Genomic DNA, 20,933 nt, shown 5'->3' with positions numbered 1-20,933 from the left:
TCCCATAAGTAAACTGCAGAGTTTCTACAGATTTCAAATAAAAACTTAAACTGTTCAATAAACTAAACTAATTATTAGCCCGAGTAAACATGAATTCGGGCATACCATGAGACCAAATAAAAAATTGCCCATCTCCAGAAAATGGGCTGAATATTTGGATCAGCTGTAGAATTCTACTGATCTGAAATAGATAACAGACAGAGAAAATGTGGTTTGAGCTAATACTCAGTGAATGATAATTATAGCACACAACAGAACAGGAATAGGCAGACGCTTAATTAATTTGACAATAAATTTTCTATTCAATAAAATCATGCTTATGCTATTAAAATCATTAGTAAAATAATTTCATAAAATATATATATAAAAGAAATTCATTCAATAAAATTTTTATGGTACAGTACACTCGGGTGATGATACCCCACATCACCAAAGGCCAGATGGTAAACGCGCTACCTGATATTAGATACCTTCCTCCTCCTTCACAGATTTCAATGTATATGATACTAATGCAAACCATGAATTATAATGATGCATGACTCAACAATGCAACCTAATACCGTGATAGTCCATACAGCGGAGCCAGATAGCAGATACAGATACTGGGTACAGGTACCAATCCAAAACAGAAAATCAATTGCCAAAAATCAATCAAAATCAACCCAAAGATTTCAGATAATGAACAATAACTGATAGTGTAATTCCAATAGTTTATTTCAATAATTTCAGAGAGTCAACAAGATCAAATCAATTTCAAATCAATTCCGCGTAACACATCTATAAATTCCACAATTAGATATCAATCAATATAAAAGACATTAAAGGCCTGTTCCCAGAATCCTAATGGCTCTAATGCAGAGATAATTGATAAAATCAATTATTTAATCAAAATCGAAATAAAATTCAATAATAAAATAAAACTCTAGAAAATCACATGTAAAATAATTGTTAAAATATTGATTTAAAATTTCATTTAATAACAATTTTAATGTTAAGAAATTTTAAAAGGGACTAAAACGGTACCATGTACTATAATTACCACTCACCTGGAATCTCCAAGATAATGGTTATTTTCAATGGAAGAGAGACAATTTCAACTAACAGATTGAATATTCGAATCTTCTACACACCCAAAATATAAAAGAAAAATATCAGATAATAATAAAACAAAATAACTTTAATATATATACATACATACATACACATATAATAATAATGAAAGATGATGAAAATACCTGTTGAGAGTATTTGGTAGAAAAAGGAGGTGATAAACAGACTTTGAGAGCAAAGTTTAGCAGAAAGAGATTATTAGGGTATATATATTTCAAGAGTTCCATTAGGTGTAGAATGAGATAAGAGTTATTATTGAACTGGGTTGTTCAGATTACAGATATATATTTAATTTCAAAAATAATATATATATAAAAATAAATAAGCAGGCCATCCAATAAAATATTCTTTTTTTTATAATTATATTAAATTATTGTTACTAATTAAAATAAATAAATAGATAAAATATTAGGTTTTTTCATACTTCCCCCCTTAAAAGAAATTCAGTCCCCGAATTTCTGAAGAATCAAATAAGTGAGGATATTTGGCTCGCATTTTAGATTCTGCCTCCCATGTGGCCTCACTACTCGAGTGATTATGCCACAAGACTTTGACCAAAGCCACTTTCTTAAACCGGAGTTTCCTAATTTGTCGATCTAAAATCTTTACTGGTTGCTCCTCATATGACATATCATCCCTAAATTGTATAGTCTGAGGTTGCAAAATATGAGATGGATCTGGTACATACTTCCTAAGCATAGAAATATAGAAAACTGGATGTACATGCGCAAAACCAGGTGGAAGGGCTAAATGGTAAGCAACTGCTCCAATTCTTTCCAAAATTTCAAATGGACCAACAAAACAAGGGCTAAGCTTCCCTTTCTTTCCAAACCCCATGATTCCTTTCATAGGTGAAACTCTCAGAAATACATGATCACCAACCATAAACTCTACATCTTTACGCTTAGGGTCAGCATAACTTCTCTGTCAACTTTAAGCAGTCAAAAGTCTATCACGAATTAGTCGAACCTTCTCTGAAGTTAACTGTATCAACTCTGGTCTAGTAAGCCTTCTTTCTCCAATTTCATCCCAACAAATTGGTGACCTACACCTTCGACCATATAATGCCTCGTATGGAGCCATCTTTATATTTGCCTGATAACTATTATTATAAGCAAACTCTACTAAAGGCAAATGATGATCCCAACAGCCACCAAAATCCATAACACATGCACGAAGCATGTCCTCCAATGTCTGTATGCTCCTTTCTGACTGTCCATCTGTCTGAGAGTGAAAAGCAGTACTAAAGTCTATTCGTGTTCCTAAAGCTTCTTGGAATTTCTTCCAAAATCGAGAAGTAAACTGAGTACCACGATCAGAGACAATGGAAATTGGAACACCATGAAGACTAACAATCTTGTCTATATACAACTGTGCAAGTTTAGCAAAGTCATATGTAGTCTTCACAAGAAGAAAATGAGCAGATTTTGTCAATCTATCCACTATCACCCAAATTGTATTGTAACCACCTCGTGTACTAGGTAAACCCACAACAAAGTTCATAGTAATGTGCTCCTACTTCCACTCGGGAATAGGTAACGGCTGAAGTAACCCAGATGGTCTCTGATGTTCTACCTTAACCTGTTGACAAAGTCAAACATTTAGCAACAAAGTCCGCAACATCCCTCTTCATGCCACCCCACCAATAATGCTCCCTTAAATCACGGTACATCTTAGTTGAACCTGGGTGTACTGCGTAAGCAGAATGGTACGCCTCCTCCATGAATTCTCTTCTCAACTCATCAACATTGGGGACACAAAGTCTAGTGCCATAACAAAGAATGCCATCATCATTTAACATGAACCCTTGAGCTTGGCCTTGATGAATACTATCTATAATCTCACACAACTGAGAATCCCTCTTCTGAGCAGCCTTAATTTGATCAATCAAGATAGGCCTAACTCAAAAATGTGCTAAAAATGATCCAGCTACGATTTCAAACTCTACTCCCTGATCTAACAACTTATGTAATTCACCAATCAGAGGCCTCCTCTTGATAGATATATGGGCTAAACTACCAGAAGACTTTCTGCTTAGAGCATCAGCCACCACATTTGCTTTTTCAGGGTGATACTGTATGGTGCAATCATAATCTTTCAGCAATTCTATCCATCTCCTTTGCCTAAGATTAAGATCATGTTGGTCAAAGATGTATTGAAGACTTTTGAGGTCAGTGAAGATTTCACAAGTCTCACCATACAGATAGTGCCTCCAGATTTTCAAAGCAAAAATTACTGTAGCCATTTCCAAATCATGAGTTGGATAATTCTGCTCGTGCTTTTTCAACTGACGAGAAGCATATGCAATAACCAGTCCATGCTGCATCAAAACACATCCTAAACCAATCCTAGAAGCATCACAATACACTGCATAACCCCCTGATCCAGACGAAAGGGCTAACACTGGTGCTGTAGTTAAATGAGTCTTAAGCTCCTGAAAACTTTTTTCACAAGCCTCAGACCACTGAAATTTCACATTCTTCTGTGTCAACTTAGTTAAAGGTGCTACAATACGAGAGAAGTCTTGAACAAATCATCTATAATACCCTGTTAAACCCAAGAAACTACAAATCTCTGACATAGTTGTGGGTCTAGGCCAATGAAGCACTCCCTCAACTTTCTTCTTATCAACACACACCCCATTCTTAGATACTGTATGGCCTAGGAAAGCCACACTATCTAACCAGAACCCACATTTTGAGAACTTGGCATATAGCTTGTGTTCCCGTAAGGTCTGAAGGACAATTCTCAAATGCTGCTCTTGCTCCTCTTTACTCTTTGAGTACACCAGAATGTCATCGATGAACACTATAACAAATTGATCTAAGAAAGGCTTGAAAACTCTATTCATGAGATCCATAAAAGTGGCTGGAGCATTGGTAAGACCAAAAGACATTACAAGAAATTCATAGTGTCCAAATCTAGTCCTAAAGGCCGTCTTGAGTATGTCTTCTTTCTTGACCCTCAATTGATGATACCCAGATCGAAGATCAATCTTGGAAAAACACTTTGCACCTTGAAGTTGGTCAAACAGGTCATCTATGCATGGAAGAGGATACTTATTACACACAGTCACCTTATTCAATTGCCTATAATGAATCCACATTCTCAAAGACCCATCCTTGTTCCGCATAAATAACACAGGAGCACCTCATGGAGAAACACTAGGGCGAATAAACCCCTTATCTAGTAGGTCCTATAGCTACTCCTTCAACTCCTTAAGTTCTGCGGGTGCCATAAGATAAGGTGGCATAGATATGGGCTCAGTTCCAGGAACTAAGTCTATACCAAACTCTACCTCTCGCTCTAGGGGTAAACCTGATAAATCTTCTGGAAACACATCAGGAAACCCCTTAACCACTGCAACATTCTCCAAACCTGCATCTTCTACCTAAACGTCTCTAACATAAGCTAGATACCCCTTACACCTCTTTCGTAATAATCGGCTAGCACTCACTACTGAGATAAGATTACTAGAGGCTATACTGCGATCTCCCTGAAATTGAAATTCTGCCTCCCCAGGAATTTTAAAGAGTATAACTTTATTATGATAATCCAATGAAACGTGATAAGTGGCTAACAAATCTATGCCTAAAATCACATCAAACTCAAACATATCCAAAAAAATAAGATCTGCAGCTAATTCCCTATCTCCAATGTGAACTATACATCCCCTATACACCATATCAGTGTCTATTGCATTTCCCATAGGTGTTGATATAGATAAAGGATACTCTAACAAAGTAGGTGGTGTACTAAATCTCGTGGAAAAGTATGGAGAAATAAAGGAATGAGTGGAACCGGGATCAAACAGTACTCTAACATCAAACGAACAAATAGAAAGTGTACTTGTCACTACTGCATTAGATGTTTGAGCATCCTGCTGAGTCAAAGAAAAAACCTTGGCTTGACTTCTACCACCAGATGTCTATCCCTGAGTTTGAGTAGATCCTCTACCACCAAAACCTCTACCACCTTGACCATAACCACCAGAACCCTGACTTCTACCACTATACTGTGAAACTGGCTGAACCTGAGAGGGAGCAGAATGTGCTGCGTGACTAGCACCCTAATGACAAGTGCCCTTATGCAGCTTACCACAATGCTGACAAGGAGTGAAAACAGGCCTAGTGCTAATCTGACTATACTGATCATTCCCTGCATGAGTCCTCTGCTCAAGTCCCTGACTAACTCTAGATTGATGTGCCCTATTACCAACTGTAGACTGAGAACCCTACTTATTACCCTGATAAGAACCCTGATGACTCTGTCCTCTGTTAAACTGATTACCTTGACTATCTTTCTTAAACAACCGCTTGCGCTGCTCATGAGCCCAACGTTCATCATCATACATCTCCATCTGTCTAGCTCGATCAACCACCTCCTCATATTTAGGTAGTCATAAAGGAGCTACATGATCAATTAGCCTGTCTTGTAAGCCCCTTTCAAACCTGCGAGCCTTCTTCTCCTCATTTGGAATCAAGTGTTTACCAAAGTGGGATAATTTGGTAAACTTCATCTCATACTCTGTAACTGTCATGTTGCCTTGCTTCAAGGTTTCAAACTCCAAAGCCTTAGCCTCTTGAACACTAGGAGGGAGAAATCACTCTAAGAAGAGAGAGTGAAACTCAGGCCAGAGGATAGAACCTTCGGGTCGCCCATTCTTCTTAGAGAGATACCACTCATGAGCAACTCCCTTAAGCTGATTTCCTACCAACATTACCATCCTAGTACTACTGCAATCCATAGTGTCATAACACCTCTCCATGTCATCTAGAAAATATAAGGGATCAGTTAATGCATCCTCTCCAGTGAATTCCTTTGGTTTTAGCTTGAGAAAGTCTGTACAGTCAAGGAATCGAGCCCTATCCTGAGCTGGTGCTGAAATAGGGCCAACCATTGGTTGCTATGATTGAGTTGTAAGGTACTCAGTTATAGTATTAACAGCACAATTCACTGCATGCAATCCTGCTGCCAGATCTGCCACAGTAACCTGACCAGCTCTAGGTGCTTGAGCTGCAGTAGCTAATTGGAATGGTTGTGTCCCAGTCTTAGCCATAGGCGTCTATTCAGATATCTGATCAGTAGTTTGAGGTGGTACTTCCCTTGTTGGATCAAGGTTTGCACCATTAGAACCCTTGGCCCTAGCTCTCCTCTTATGTTTAACAGACCTAGGCACCTATTCATTTTAATAAACAAGTATTAAATCTGAAAATGTGAGCCAAATTAAGACAGGTGAAAAAGTATGAAGGACGCAGATATCTAAAGCAATGATAAACTGAAAAGATGTTAAGGATCCTATGCTCCGCAAGTTTACTAGACCTCAACCGGGCTCTGATACCAACTTTGTCACGACCCAAAATTTTGTGTCGTGACCGGCGCATAATTTAATGATTCTTAAATCATGCAAGCCTTATCAAAGTATCTTGAATAAATATATTGTCACTTACTAATCCCAAAAAAATAGATAAAATCCAAATAAACAAAATACTGAATAAACATCATAAATATCCCATAAGTAAACTGCGGAGTCTCTACAGATTTCAAATAAAAACTTAAACTGTTCAATAAACTAAATTAATTATTAGCCCAAGAAAACATGAATTCGGGTATACCATGAGAACAAATCAAATATTGTCCCTCTCCAGAAAATGGGCTGAATATTTGGATCAGCTGCAGAAATTTACTGATCTAAAACAGATAACAGACAGAAAAAACGTGGTTTGAGCTAATGCTCAATGAATGATAATTATAGCACACAACAAAACAGGAACAGGCAAACGCTTGATTAATTTGACAATAAATTTTCTATTCAATAAAATCATGCTTATGCTATCAAAATCATTAGTAAAATAATTTCATAAAATATATATATACAAAAGAAATTCATTCAATAAAATTTTTATGGTACAGTACACCAGGGTGATGATACCCCACATCACCAAAGGCCAGATAGTAAACGCGCTACCAGATATTAGATACCTTCCTCATCCTTCACAGATATCAATGCACATGATACTAATGCAAACCATGAATTGCAATGATGCATGACTCAACAATACAATCTAATATCGTGATAATCCACACGGCGGGGCCAGATAGCAGATACAGATACTGGGTACAGGTACCAATCCAAAACAGAAAATCAATTTTCAAAAATCAATCAAAATCAACCCAAAGATTTCAGATAATGAACAATAACTGACAGTGTAATTCCAATAGTTTATTTTAATAATTTCAGATAGTCAACAAGATCAAATCAATCTCAAATCAATTCCGCGTAATACATCTATAAATTCCATAATTAGATATCAATCAATACAAAAGACATTAAAGGCCTGTTACCAGAATCCTAATGGCTCTAATACAGAGATAATTGACAAAATTAATTATTTAATTAAAATCGAAATAAAATTCAATAATAAAATAATATTCTAGAAAATCACATGTAAAATAATTGTTAAAATATTGATTTAAAATTTCATTTAATAACAATTTTAATGCTAAGAAATTTTAAAAGGGACTAAAACGGTGCCATGTACTATAATTACCACTCATTTGGAATCCTTACGACAATGGTTATTTTCAATGGAAAAGAGACAATTTCAACTGACAGATTGAATATTCTAATCTTCTACACACCCAAAAAATATAAAAGAAAAATATCAGATAATAATAAAACAAAATAATTTTAATATATATATATATATATATATATATATATATATATATATATATATATAACAATAATGAAAGATGATGAAAATACCTATTGAGAGTATTTGGTAGAAAAAGGAGGTGATAAACAGGCTTTGAGAGCAAAGTTTAATAGAAATAGATTATTAGGGTATATATATTTTAATAGTTCCATTAGGTGTAGAATGTGATAAGAGTTATTATTGAACTGGGTTATTCAGATTACAGATATATATTTAATTTTAAAAATAATATATATATATAAATAAATAAGCAGGCTATCCAATAAAATATTTTTTTTATAATTATATTAAATTATTGTTAACTAATTAAAATAAATAAATAAATAAATAAAATATTAAATTTCCACATATTGCAATCACATTCTATTTCTACAATAAAATTTTTAGCATAGTTTTAAAACACAATTTATGATTTTTCTCCCTTAATTTGAGATGTCATTAAAGATTAGTGATCTTGTGTCTGTAGTAAGAGTGTTTGACAGCAAGAAACAATCAGAGACTAACTCATCTAGAGTTTACACAGATTTAATTTGATCTCTTTCTCTTTACATTCCAAAAAATATGTAAAATAGCATAAGAAAAAAAATGAAAAAAAAAATGGCATAAGAAAAAAATGTGAAAGAAAGGAAGCAAAGTGCTGTGAGCTTTCCAAGAAATAAACTTCACATTTCCCCTTTTACCTGTAAAAGTATTTTCAGCTCTCTTGGTTTTTCTCTTACTAAAGATTTTTGGTATATAATAAAGAGGATTTTTTTTTTTAATTACAAAAAGAAAAGAGTATGGAAAGAAAGGCTAGGAGAAAAAGCAAAGCAAAGTGTACTTTCCACAAAAGAATTGCTCCTCGTCTTTGCCGGTTAAAATGATTTCAATCTCTATATTACTTTTTCCCTCAGGAATTTTTAGTATTTTCCACGCTTAGTTTTCCAATTTCACCATAATATGATTAGTTCCAATTTCCAATCTCCATAATACTCTTTTTTAAAGCGACTTTCAAAGGATTTTCTTCATCAACGTTAGCTAAAGCAATGTAAAATCATATGTACTCAAGGATCATTAACTTTTTCTGATCAATTTCTTCTTTCCCTTTACTGGCAAATTCTTGAAACTACATTGTCGCCTTCTCTCTCTCTCTTTGTTCTAATTTTCTTCTTCTGCAGCTCCAAAGCAGAGTATTCTACTTTTCTTTCCCTTAACTTCTCTGTTTCAGCCAAGACCCCATGACTGCTGCCATTGAAACGGCTGCTCTATGAGCTTTTATCAAATTACTTGTCAACAATATTGGAAATATTGCTTTCTCTAAACTGCCCAAGTTTCATCGCAATCATAAAGTCATCGCCAAGATTAACAAGTGGAGGGAAACGTTGAACCACATCGATGCTGTGCTTGAAGATGCAGAGGAGAAGCAGCTCACTAATGGTTCAGTGATGATTTGGCTTGAAGACCTCAGAGATTTGACTTGTGATGTGGAGGACATCTTGGACGAGTTTCAAACTGAATCCTTGCGGCTCCAGTTGAAGGGAGAAACTGAAGCTGATTCAAGTAAGTTTCAGAAACTCTTTCATTCTGTGACAACTACCATCAATCCAGGAGCAGTCATGTTTAATTCAACAATGATGTCCAAGATTAACGAGATCACTTCCAGACTTCAGAAGATCGTAGACCATCAAAACGACTTGGACTTGATATAGAGAAATGTTGGAGGGACGTCCTCTAGCAGGGTATGTGTGCCACCACCCAGTACATGTTTGCACCATGAACCTAGAGTGTATGGTGGAGATGAGGATAAAAGGAAGATACTTGATTTGATTTTGAGTAATGAAACAAGTGACGTGACATTTGAAGTAATATCTATTGTTGGGATGGGTGGGGTGGGTAAAACAACACTCGCCAGGCTTGTCTACAATGATGAGGCATCACGACAACAATTTAATCTAAAAGCATGGGTTTGTGTGTCTGATGATTTTGACATTTTGAGAATAACAAAGAGCATTGTTGAGTCAATCACTTTGCAATCTTGTGATCTAAAGGAGCTTAATCAACTTCAACTCCAACTGCATCAGCAATTAGCAGGAAAGCAGTTTTTGATTGTTTTAGATGATATCTGGAACAATAACTATGATGATTGGAACACCTTGTGTTCTCCACTTGTGTATGGAGCTCCAGGAAGTAGAGTGATTGCAACAACATGAGATATATCTATTGCAACGATGATGTAAACAATTCAATCTTACAATTTGAATTGTGTTTTCGAATGAGTATTGCTGGTTATTGTTTCTTGACCATGCTTTTGATAACCGAAGTGTTGGAGTTGCAGATCCAAATTTGGAAGTCATTTGGGAAAAGGTCATAAACAAGTGTGATGGCTTGCCTTTGGCTGCAAGAACTTTGGGTGGCCTTCTACGCTCAAAACTGAGGAGGACAGCACAATATGGAATTTACAAGGTGTAGGCAACAACATTCTTCCTGTGTTAAGAATGAGTTACTATCATCTCCCTTCTCATTTAAAGATGTGTTTTGATTATTGTACAATATTTCCCAAGGATTATGTATTTCAAAAGAAGCAACTAGTCCTTCTATGGATGGCAGAAGGTTTAATTGAGCAACGAGACAATCTGCATTTGGGGGATGTGGGTGAAGAGTATTTTCAAGATCTATTTTTCATATCACTTTTTCAATCCTCAATCAATGGTGGATTCATAATGCATGACCTTGTGAATGATCTAGCACAATTGGTTGCTGGAGGGACATGTTTCAGATTGGAGGATTTATCAATGGTTGGTCAATAATTCAAAAAAGAAAAAGTTCGTCACACCTCTTACATTCTGAGCTATCGTGATCGAATTGAAAGATTTGAACCCTTACTTGGGATCAAATGTTTGCGGACATTCTTACCTCTTTCACTAGAGGATTCCTATGTTTATGCGCAAGATGGGCGTCATGGGTTTTCTACTAATCATTATTGATTAGCAAATAGTGTTCCTTTCGATTTATTGTTAAACCTAAGATGTCTAAGGGTGCTATCTTTTAGTTATTACATAATCTCTAAGCTACCAGATTCAATAAGTGACTTGAAGCATCTAAGGTATCTTGACCTTTGTCACATCAACATTATAACTTTACCTGAGACAACAACCTCTCTATGCAACTTACAGACTATGCTACTAAAAGGATGTGATTACCTCAAGAAATTGCCTTCAAAAATGCAAAATCTGATTAACCTGCATCATCTTGATATGGAAGGCATACAATTAGATGAAGGGATGCCATTGGGAATAGAAGAATTGAAAAGTGTTCATACATTGTATAATTTTATTGTAGGGAAAGGTAATGAAGACAGGATAACAGCTTTGATGAATTTAAAATTTCTTCAAGGGGGCACTCCACATTTCATGGTTGGAGAGTGTGACTAATGTGTCGAATGTTACAGGAGCGGGAGCCATCTTAATGGACAAGGAGAGAATAGACAATGTGGTGATGCAATGGATATATGGTGAAAGTCGTGATAGAGTTGTAATGGAGATGATAAAACCTCATGGAAATTTTAAAGAGCTTACTAAAATGGGTTATAGTGGTACTGAATTTCCATCATGGGCGGGGGATCCTTTATTTCGTAATCTAGTAGGCATAGAGTTGACGAATTGTGATAAAAGCACCACCTTGCCTCAACTTGGGCTGCTATCCTCTCTTGAGGACTTGGTTATCCAAGGGTTTTCTAATGTAATGAATGTTAATCGTGGGTTTTATGGGGAGAGCAGGAGTAACTCAAATCCTTTTTCAGCTCTTGAGACTGTTACTATGTCTCAAAAGCTGATTGCATTTTTTTTTTTTTTTGTTAAGGTTGAGTCCTAGTCTTTAGGAAATTTGTTTTATTTTTCTGTTATGAAAATAGCTATTATGGTTGTTGCTATTTCTCAGACATGTTAGCATATTTTTAGCATTTTATTTTGGAATTTAGTTCTGTTGCACTTGTATTTATTTAAAGTTGAAGTTCAATAAAAATTAGAACTTTCCTAGTCAATTTTCTTGCTTCTGGTATTTTAAAACAACATAAGTATCAGAGCCCCTTTTTCTTAAGGGACTTGTGAGAGACTTCTGAGGTTATTTGACTGAGTGTTCACCAAAAAAAAAAAGAAAAAGCAATCAAAATTGCTTCTGCAAAAGACCATTAAAACAATGGAAGGTGAAAGTTCTTTTTCAGTTATGGCTCCGCCAGTGTTTGATTGAGAAAACTGCCAAGTCTGGGCAATGAAAATGGAAGCTTATTTGGATGCGTGTGATTTGGGGGAGGCTGTAGAGGAAGATTATGATGTACCTCCTTTACCAAGAAATCCAACCATGGCTCATATCAAAATCCACAAGGAGAATAAGACAAGAAAATCCAAAGCTAAGGCCTGCCTCTTTGCTACAGTTTCTCCAACCATTTTCAGTAGAATCATGACATGCAGCTCAGCTAAAGCCATCTGGGATTTCCTCAAGAATGAGTATCAAGGAGATGAAAGAATCAGAGGAATGAAGGTGCTGAATTTGGTTAGAGAATTTGAAATGCAGCATATGAAGGAATCAGAAACTATAAAAGATTACTCAGATAGGCTAATTGGCATTGCAAATAAGGTAAGAATACTTGGAACTGAGCTCATTGACAGTAGAATAGTTCAAAAAAATACTTGTATCCCTACTTGAGAGATTTGAGGCAACTATTGATTCTTTGGAAAATTCTAAAGATCTGTCAAAGATTAGTTTGGCAGAATTGTTAAGTGCATTGCAGGCACGGGAACAAAGAGGGATGATAAGACAAGAGGGAACTACTGAAGGAGCTTTGCAAGCCAAGTTGCAGTTGAACTCTAGAGGTAGAAGCATGAAATGGAAAGGAAAGAAAGGGAGTGCTAGCAACTCTGAAACTGCAGGAACTGAGAATAATACCAACACTACAAGTAGCAACAAAGGGGGAAAATATCCTTCTTGTCAGCATCGTGGCAAGAAGAATCATCCTCACTACAAGTGTTGGAGAAAGCCTGATATGAGATGTAGAAGATGTCAAAAACTTGGGCATGCAGAAATTATTTGTAAGGAAAGGGAGCCATAATAGCAGGGAGAAGCTCAAGTTGCAAATCAACAAGAGGCAAAATAGCTTTTTGTTACATCATGCTTTGCATTAAGTATCTCAAGTAATAGCTGGCTCATTGATAGTAGTTGTACAAACCACATGACCAATGATGAAAAGCTTTTTAGAAAGCTTGACAAATTAGCAACATCAAAGGTCATAATTGGAAATGGAAACTACATCTTAGTAAAAGGAAAGGGGATTATAGCCATTAAGAGTTTTGCAGGCACAAAACTAATTTATGAGGTTTTGTATGTTCCTGAAATTGATCAAAATTTGCTAAGTGTTGGACAATTGCTAGAAAAAGGGTTCAAATTATTATTTGAAGACAAAATATGTCTAATAATTGATCCTAGTGGTTAGGAATTATTCAAAATTAAGATGTAGGGCAAAAGTTTTTCTTTGAATCCATTAGAGGAGGAGCAGGTGGCATTTCCTAGTCAACTCATCATTGCAGAAACTTAGCACAAGAGGCTAGGACACTTTCATCACAAAGCTATGCTATTTATGCAAAGAAATGAAATGGTAAAAGGTCTACCAAACTTGGAGGAGCATCTCTCAAGCTGTAAGGCTTGCCTACTTGGCTAGCAAACCAGATTTCCATTCAAAAGGTCTACATGGAGAGCTACAAAGAAGTTGCAATTGATCCATACTGATCTTTGTGGTCCATAGTCGACTCCATCATTACATGGCAGCAGGTATTATATGGTTTTCATTGATGATCTAATAAGAATGTGTTGGATTTATTTTATGAGATTTAAGTTAGAAGTTGTTGGAGTTTTCTTGAAGTTCAAAAATTGGATTGAAAATCAGAGTGGCTACAAGATTCAGGTCATTAGATCAGATAATGGAATTGAATATACATCACACAAATTTAACTCCTTTTGTGAAGAAGCTGGAATTGAGCACCAGCTCACTGTCCCTTACTCTCCACAGTAAAGTGGGGTCAGTGAGAGGAAGAATAGAATAATTATGGAGATGACTAGATGCTTGCTGCATGAGAAAAATCTACCAAAGAAATTCTGGGTAGAAGTAGCAAATATATATGTTTTCTTGTTGAATAGACTACCTACAAGGGCTGTGGAAAAGAAGACTCTATATGAGGCCTGGCATGGTATTAATCCTACTTTAAAAAATCTCAAAATATTTAGATGTCTATGTTTTTCTTATGTTCCATAGTTTAAAAGAGACAAGCTAGATGAGAAGGCTGAACTAGGGATTTTTATTGGCTACAATTTGGTTTTTAAAGTTTATAGAATTTTTCAACCTCAGCCAAAGGAAGATAATGATAAGCAGAGATGTTCAATTCCTTGAACATGAGTAATGGGACTGGAATGAGGAGTCTCAAGTTAAACATCAGATTTTGCCACTAGATCCTGATGAATTAGAAGATGAACAGCCTGTCAGGGGAACAAGATCACTCTTAGATATTTATCAAAGATGCAATTTTGCTGTTTTTGAACCTGGAGGATATGAGGAAACAAAAGCAAATCAAAGATGGATAGATGAAATGAAGGAGGAGTTGGCCATGATAAAAAAGAACCAGACCTGGAAGCTGGTGGAGAGGCCCCAAGATAGAAAAGTAAAAGGGGTTAAATGGGTTATCAGGACAAAGCTCAATCCTGATGGCTCAATGAACAAGCACAAAGCTAGATTGGTGGTGAAAGGCTATGCACAGATTTGGGGAGTAGATTTCTCCCAGACTTTTGCCCCAGTAGCTAGATTGGATACAATTAGAATGCTTTTTGCTTTGGCAGCACATAAAGGGTGGATGATTTTTCAAATGGATGTAAACTCTGCCTTCTTGAATGGTTTACTACAAGAAGAAATTTTTGTTGAGCAGCTAGAGGGTTTCAGTATACCAGGACATGAAGAAAAAGTCTATTTATTGAAGAAAGCTCTCTACGGACTGAAGCAAGATCCTAGAGCTTGGTATAATAGGATGGATGAACATTTGCTAAACTAGCCTTTGAGAAAGCCTTAAGTGAATCAACTCTTTATGTCAAGAAAGCTGGCTCTAACATTATTATCATTTCTCTTTATGTGGATGATTTACTTGTGATAGGAAATAATCTTATTTGAAGACAAAATATGTCTACTAATTGATCCTAGTGGTTAGGAATTATTCAAAATTAAGATGTAGGGCAAAAGTTTTTCTTTGAATCCATTAGAGGAGGAGCAGGTGGCATTTCCTAGTCAACTCATCATTGTAGAAACTTGGCACAAGAGGCTAGGACACTTTCATCACAAAGCTATGCTATTTATGCAAAGAAATGAAATGGTAAAAGGTCTACCAAACTTGGAGGAGCATCTCTCAAGCTGCAAGGCTTGCCTACTTGCCTAGCAAACCAGATTTCCATTCAAAAGGTCTACATGGAGAGCTACAAAGAAGTTGCAATTGATCCATACTGATCTTTGTGGTCCACAGTCGACTCCATCATTACATGGCAGCAGGTATTATATGGTTTTCATTGATGATCTAACAAGAATGTGTTGGATTTATTTTATGAGATTTAAGTTAGAAGTTGTTGGAGTTTTCTTGAAGTTCAAAAATTGGATTGAAAATCAGAGTGGCTACAAGATTCAGGTCATTAGATCAGATAATGGAATTGAATATACATCACACAAATTTAACTCCTTTTGTGAAGAAGCTGGAATTGAGCACCAGCTCACTGTCCCTTACTCTCCACAGTAAAGTGGGGTCAGTGAGAGGAAGAATAGAATAATTATGGAGATGACTAGATGCTTGCTGCATGAGAAAAATCTACCAAAGAAATTCTGGGCAGAAGTAGCAAATACATCTGTTTTCTTGTTGAATAAACTACCTACAAGGGCTGTGGAAAAGAAGACTCTATATGAGGCCTGGCATGGTATTAAACCTACTTTAAAAAATCTCAAAATATTTAGATGTCTATGTTTTTCTTATGTTCCATAGTTTAAAAGAGACAAGCTAGATGAGAAGGCTGAACTAGGGATTTTTATTGGCTACAATTTGGTTTTTAAAGTTTATAGAATTTTTCAACCTCAGCCAAAGGAAGATAATGATAAGCAGAGATGTTCAATTCCTTGAACATGAGCAATGGGACTGGAATGAGGAGTCTCAAGTTAAACATCAGATTTTGCCACTAGATCCTGATGAATTAGAAGATGAACAGCCTGTCAGGGGAACAAGATCACTCTTAGATATTTATCAAAGATGCAATTTTGCTGTTTTTGAACCTGGAGGATATGAGGAAACAAAAGCAAATCAAAGATGGATAGATGAAATGAAGGAGGAGTTGGCCATGATAAAAAAGAACCAGACCTGGAAGTTGGTGGAGAGGCCCCAAGATAGAAAAGTAAAAGGGGTTAAATGGGTTATCAGGACAAAGCTCAATCCTGATGGCTCAATGAACAAGCACAAAGCTAGATTGGTGGTGAAAGGCTATGCACAGGTTTGGGGAGCAGATTTCTTTGAGACTTTTGCCCCAGTAGCTAGATTGGATACAATTAGAATGCTTTTTGCTTTGGCAGCACATAAAGGGTGGATGATTTTTCAAATGGATGTAAACTCTGCCTTCTTGAATGGTTTACTACAAGAAGAAATTTTTGTTGAGCAGCTAGAGGGTTTCAGTATACCAGGACATGAAGAAAAAGTCTATTTATTGAAGAAAGCTCTCTACGGACTGAAGCAAGATCCTAGAGCTTGGTACAATAGGATGGATGAACATTTGCTAAACTAGCCTTTGAGAAAAGCTTAAGTGAATCAACTCTTTATGTCAAGAAAGCTGGCTCTAACATTGTTATCATTTCTCTTTATGTGGATGATTTACTTGTGATAGGAAATAATACTGTGCAGATTGAAGAATTCAAGAGGGAGATAATGAAGGTCTTTGAGATGATAGACCTTGGTGAGATGACTTATTTTATGGGAATGGAGATTAAGCAAACTCATAATGAAGTCTTTATCCACCAAAAGAAATATTTGAAGGAAATTCTAAAAAGATTTAGAATGGAAGAATGCAAGAGTGCGAGTACTCCAATGAATCAAAAAGAGAAGCTGTGGAAAGAGGATGGAGCTAAACTAGTTGATGAAGGAGTGTATAGAAGCTTAATTGGATGTTTGATGTATCTCATTGCAATAAGGCCTGACATCTTGTTTCCTGTGAGTGTTTTATCCAGATTTCTGAATTGTGCTAGTGAGTCACACATGATGGCTGCCAAAAGAGTGGTTAGATATCTTAAAGGAACTCTAACTTATGGCATCAAATTTAGCAAATGTTAGAATTTCAAGCTCCATGGATATTCTGACAGTGATTGGGCCGGGTCAATTGATGATATGAAAATCACTTCTGAATACTGTTTCACTTTTGGATCCGGGTGTTTTTCATGGTGCTCAAAGAAACAAGAGTGGTGGCACAATCAACAACTAAAGCAGAGTTTGTAGCAGCAACAATTGATGTTAATCAAACACTGTGGCTAAGGAAAATTATGTTAGATCTGCAGCTGGAGCAAGAAGAAAGCACTGAGATTTTTGTGGACAATCAAGCTACCATAGCTATATCTCAAAATCCAGTGTTTCATGGAAGAACTAAGCATTTTAATATCAAGTTTTATTTCTTGAGAGAAGTGCAGAAAAATGGTGAAGTGACGTTAGTTTACGGCAAAACAGAAAACCAGGTGGCAGACATTTTTACTAAATCATTTCAAGTTAACAGATTTTAATTTCTCAAAGAAAAGTTGGAAGTTTGCAGCTCCTAATCCAGGAGGAGATGTTGCTATGTCTCAGGAGCTTATTGCTTTTTTTTTTTTTAGTTAAAGTTGAGTCCTGGTCTTTAGGTAATTTGTTTTATTTTTCTGTTATGAAAATAGTTGTTATGGTTGTTGCCATTTCTCAGTCATGTTAGCATATTTTTAGCATTTTATTTTGGAATTTAGTTCTGCTGCACTTTGTATTTATTTGAAGTTGAAGTTCAATGAAAATTAGACTTTTCCTAGTCAATTTTCTTGCTTCTGGTACTTTAAAACAACAGAGACTCTGCACTTCAAGGATATGGATGAATGGGAAGACTAGAATATTTGTGGGTTTGAATTCCCTTAGTTGCGTGAGCTTTCTGTTGTTAAATGTCTGAAACTATTGGGAAAATTGCCCAGCTATCTGCCTAAAATGAAAATGCTTACGATCAGAGAATGTTGGCAATTGGTGGTCTCATTTCAAAGCCTTCCGCTGATCTCTATTGGTAATCAAGGGACGCAGAGAAGTGGAAATGGGTGTAGGCTTTAGCTCACTGAACTACATGACAGTTTCTGGAGTTTCGTTTTCATTTCCACTAGAAGAGTTCATGCAAGTGTCAAGGAAGTTAAAAATGTTGAGTTTTGGTGAGGATCATCTGTATGATCCACCACAATGGTTTGGAGGATTTTCCACATATGGTGGATGAAAATGAAGAGTTGCTGCAAAAGTGCATGTCTGAAAGTGAAATTGAGATTCCACGATTAACTGATCGTGAAAGGCTCGAGAAGCTACGGCAATGCCTTTTAAACCTTAAGTCTTTGAGAAAGCTATTTATTGCAAGCTGCCTAAGACTTGTTTCTTTGCCAGATGCGGTGATTTACAGCAGTTTATATCTTGAAGAGTTGAAATTCAGAGATGTGAGACTCTGATTTCCATTGGAAGACAACAGCTACCTTCAACACTAAAAAGGTTAGAGATTATTCGTTGCTACAAATTGCAGAGGCTGCTGGATGAGGGAGGGACTTGTTCCTGTTCTAGGAATAAGGAGGAGGAGAGTATCAGCTGTGACACTAACGCATCTAATCTCCAATGTTTGATAATTGATGACTGTAACTCTCTTACATTCTTAGGAGAGTTATCTGCTTCCCTTAAACGTCTGGTTATCACACATATGGTTGTCATGTATCCCATAATTGGTGCAGTTGGACAAGGTACAAGGTTAGAGTCAATAGCTGAAAGGTTGGACAACAACACATCTCTTGAATCTATTGAAATCAGATATCTTCAAAATCTTAATTCTTTACCAGAGAACTTGCACATGCTCTCCAATCTCCACCATATTTGGATATGTCAATATCCACATCTCATTTCTTTCCCTCAAGGAGGATTGCCCATCATCCATCTGAAAAGTGTTACAGTTGAAGACTGCGAGAAACTCGAGACCTTTCCTGATAACGTGCGCAATCTCACATCTCTTCAAACATTGATGATAATTAATTGCGCAAGTTTTGTCTCTTTCCCTCAGGGAGGGTTGCCCATCAATCTAGAAACACTTGAAGTTGAATCATGTGAGAAACTCGAGACCCTTCCTAATAACATGCACTATCTCACATCCCTTCAAGAATTGACAATGAAGAATCGCCCAGGCATTATATCCTTTCCAGAAGAAGGTTTCCCCACCAACCTGACTTCACTTTGTATTATTAAAAACGTCGAGATCTGCACTGCTCTGTTTAATTGGGGTTTGCACAGGCTCACCTCTCTCAAGAACCTCGTTATTACTGGCAGATGTCCTGGTGTGGTGTCCTTTCCACAGGATGAGATAGATATGAATTTGCCTACCTGTCTTACCAGCCTTACAGTCGAAGGATTCGAAGATCTGAAATACCTTCTAACAAAGGTTTTCAAAGCCTTGCCTTACTTGAATGTCTGAGGATCGAGAGATGCCTTAAGCTTGTCTCCTTTCCAAAGTATGGTCTGCCTCCCTCTCTTCTGGAATTGTATATCTACTGCTGCCCTCTACTTGAACAAAGGTACCAGAAGGGTAAAAAGCAACAGTTGTCAGAATTAGACCGCATTCCGTTTGTGGAATTTGAATAGTACACAAGTTAATCAATTTTGAAAGAACTCGAGCTAGATTATCTATTTTCATGATGCATGCTTCTTTTCTTTATTTTTTCTTTTTAATTTATTTCTTTAACGTCTGCAGATTTATATAGTGGCAGTGAAGAGGGAGAATTGGGGTTTGAAAGCTTGAGCTTAATCCAGGTATCTCCTGACAGGCTGACATATAAAAGTGAAATGGAAAAATGTTAACAATTGTTTGCTTTCTCAACTTCCAATTTATATTTCTCTAATGTCATTTATGGAAGTCAGAAACATAGCTTCTGCATCTGATTTTATCACCTATGTTCATATTTATTTGCAGAAACATTTTACATGAACCCAAATAATGGCTGTAAAGAGTGGAAAACAGTTTCATGTCTAACCCATATGACCCAGTTATTTCATTCTATGCAACTTAGTTACTATTTAATTTTGAGACACTGGACTTACGGTAGCAGAAAAAGGAACACTCATTTACAATGGAGTCCAATCTTTCACGATCATTAACAGACATTTTCCTTTGTTTTGTGCAGACCAATTGAAGGACTGGAAAAACGTTATTCATTTCTACACAACTAAGATAGCTTTTAAGTTATGATTCTCCAATCTCCAAGGCCAAGAAGCTCAAGGCCTGACCAAAGAACTAAAAATAAGTCATCCTGGCATCATCTCTTCTCATCAATATCCCCCTTTCATCGAGCAAAAAGTACCGTATCAAGACTCTGGTGAATTGTATATATTGCTGAATTCACAAGAATTTTTCTGTCTTGTTCTGTTGCATCACTGCAAAATGTACTATCATATTGGTCACTTGCAGAAGTTTACCCTTTTGCTTCTCTTCAACACTCGATGATCAGTCATAGAAAGGAAAATTTTCCCCTTTCTGCAGTGCTTTTGCTCTGAATTTGTCTTGCTCCATTTTCAGCGACCAATATTGAAGATTATATCATAATGGTGTTCAAAACATGAACTTCAGAAAAATGACATTTTAGAAAATGGGAAAATTAACAAATATGAGACAGTTTAGTATCTCATGTTGGTGCAGCAATGGCTCTAAAATTCTTTGTTCAATAACTCCAGCAAGTACTTGGTCTACGTATCACTTTTTCTGGAACTTTGGCAGACACATCGACCCATCATTGAAAAATCCAATGGACCCATCATTCAAAAATCCAATACGCAT

General features: G+C 36.3%; 1 protein-coding gene across 1 annotated transcript; it reads left to right on the top strand.

Moving 5' to 3' along the window:
• Positions 1-18,164: 18,164 nt before the first annotated feature.
• Positions 18,165-20,638, top strand: LOC131173396 (putative disease resistance protein At3g14460). The gene is made up of 2 exons (XM_058135725.1): positions 18,165-19,912; positions 20,284-20,638. Exon 1 carries the CDS (start codon positions 18,816-18,818, stop codon positions 19,575-19,577), a length of 762 nt encoding a protein of 253 aa, XP_057991708.1. The 5' UTR covers positions 18,165-18,815; the 3' UTR covers positions 19,578-19,912; positions 20,284-20,638.
• The last annotated feature ends 295 nt before the right edge of the window (positions 20,639-20,933 follow it).

The sequence above is a fragment of the Hevea brasiliensis genome, chromosome 14, assembly GCF_030052815.1.
Source record: "Hevea brasiliensis isolate MT/VB/25A 57/8 chromosome 14, ASM3005281v1, whole genome shotgun sequence".
In the NCBI taxonomy this organism is placed as follows: Eukaryota; Viridiplantae; Streptophyta; class Magnoliopsida; order Malpighiales; family Euphorbiaceae; genus Hevea; species Hevea brasiliensis.
This window is presented reverse-complemented; position numbering and strand designations above follow the sequence as displayed.

What these genes read in the sequence shown, in the direction of transcription:
- LOC131173396 (XM_058135725.1), top strand. Translation starts at nt 18,816, where the DNA reads ATGGTTGTCATGTATCCCATAATTGGTGCAGTTGGACAAGGTACAAGG.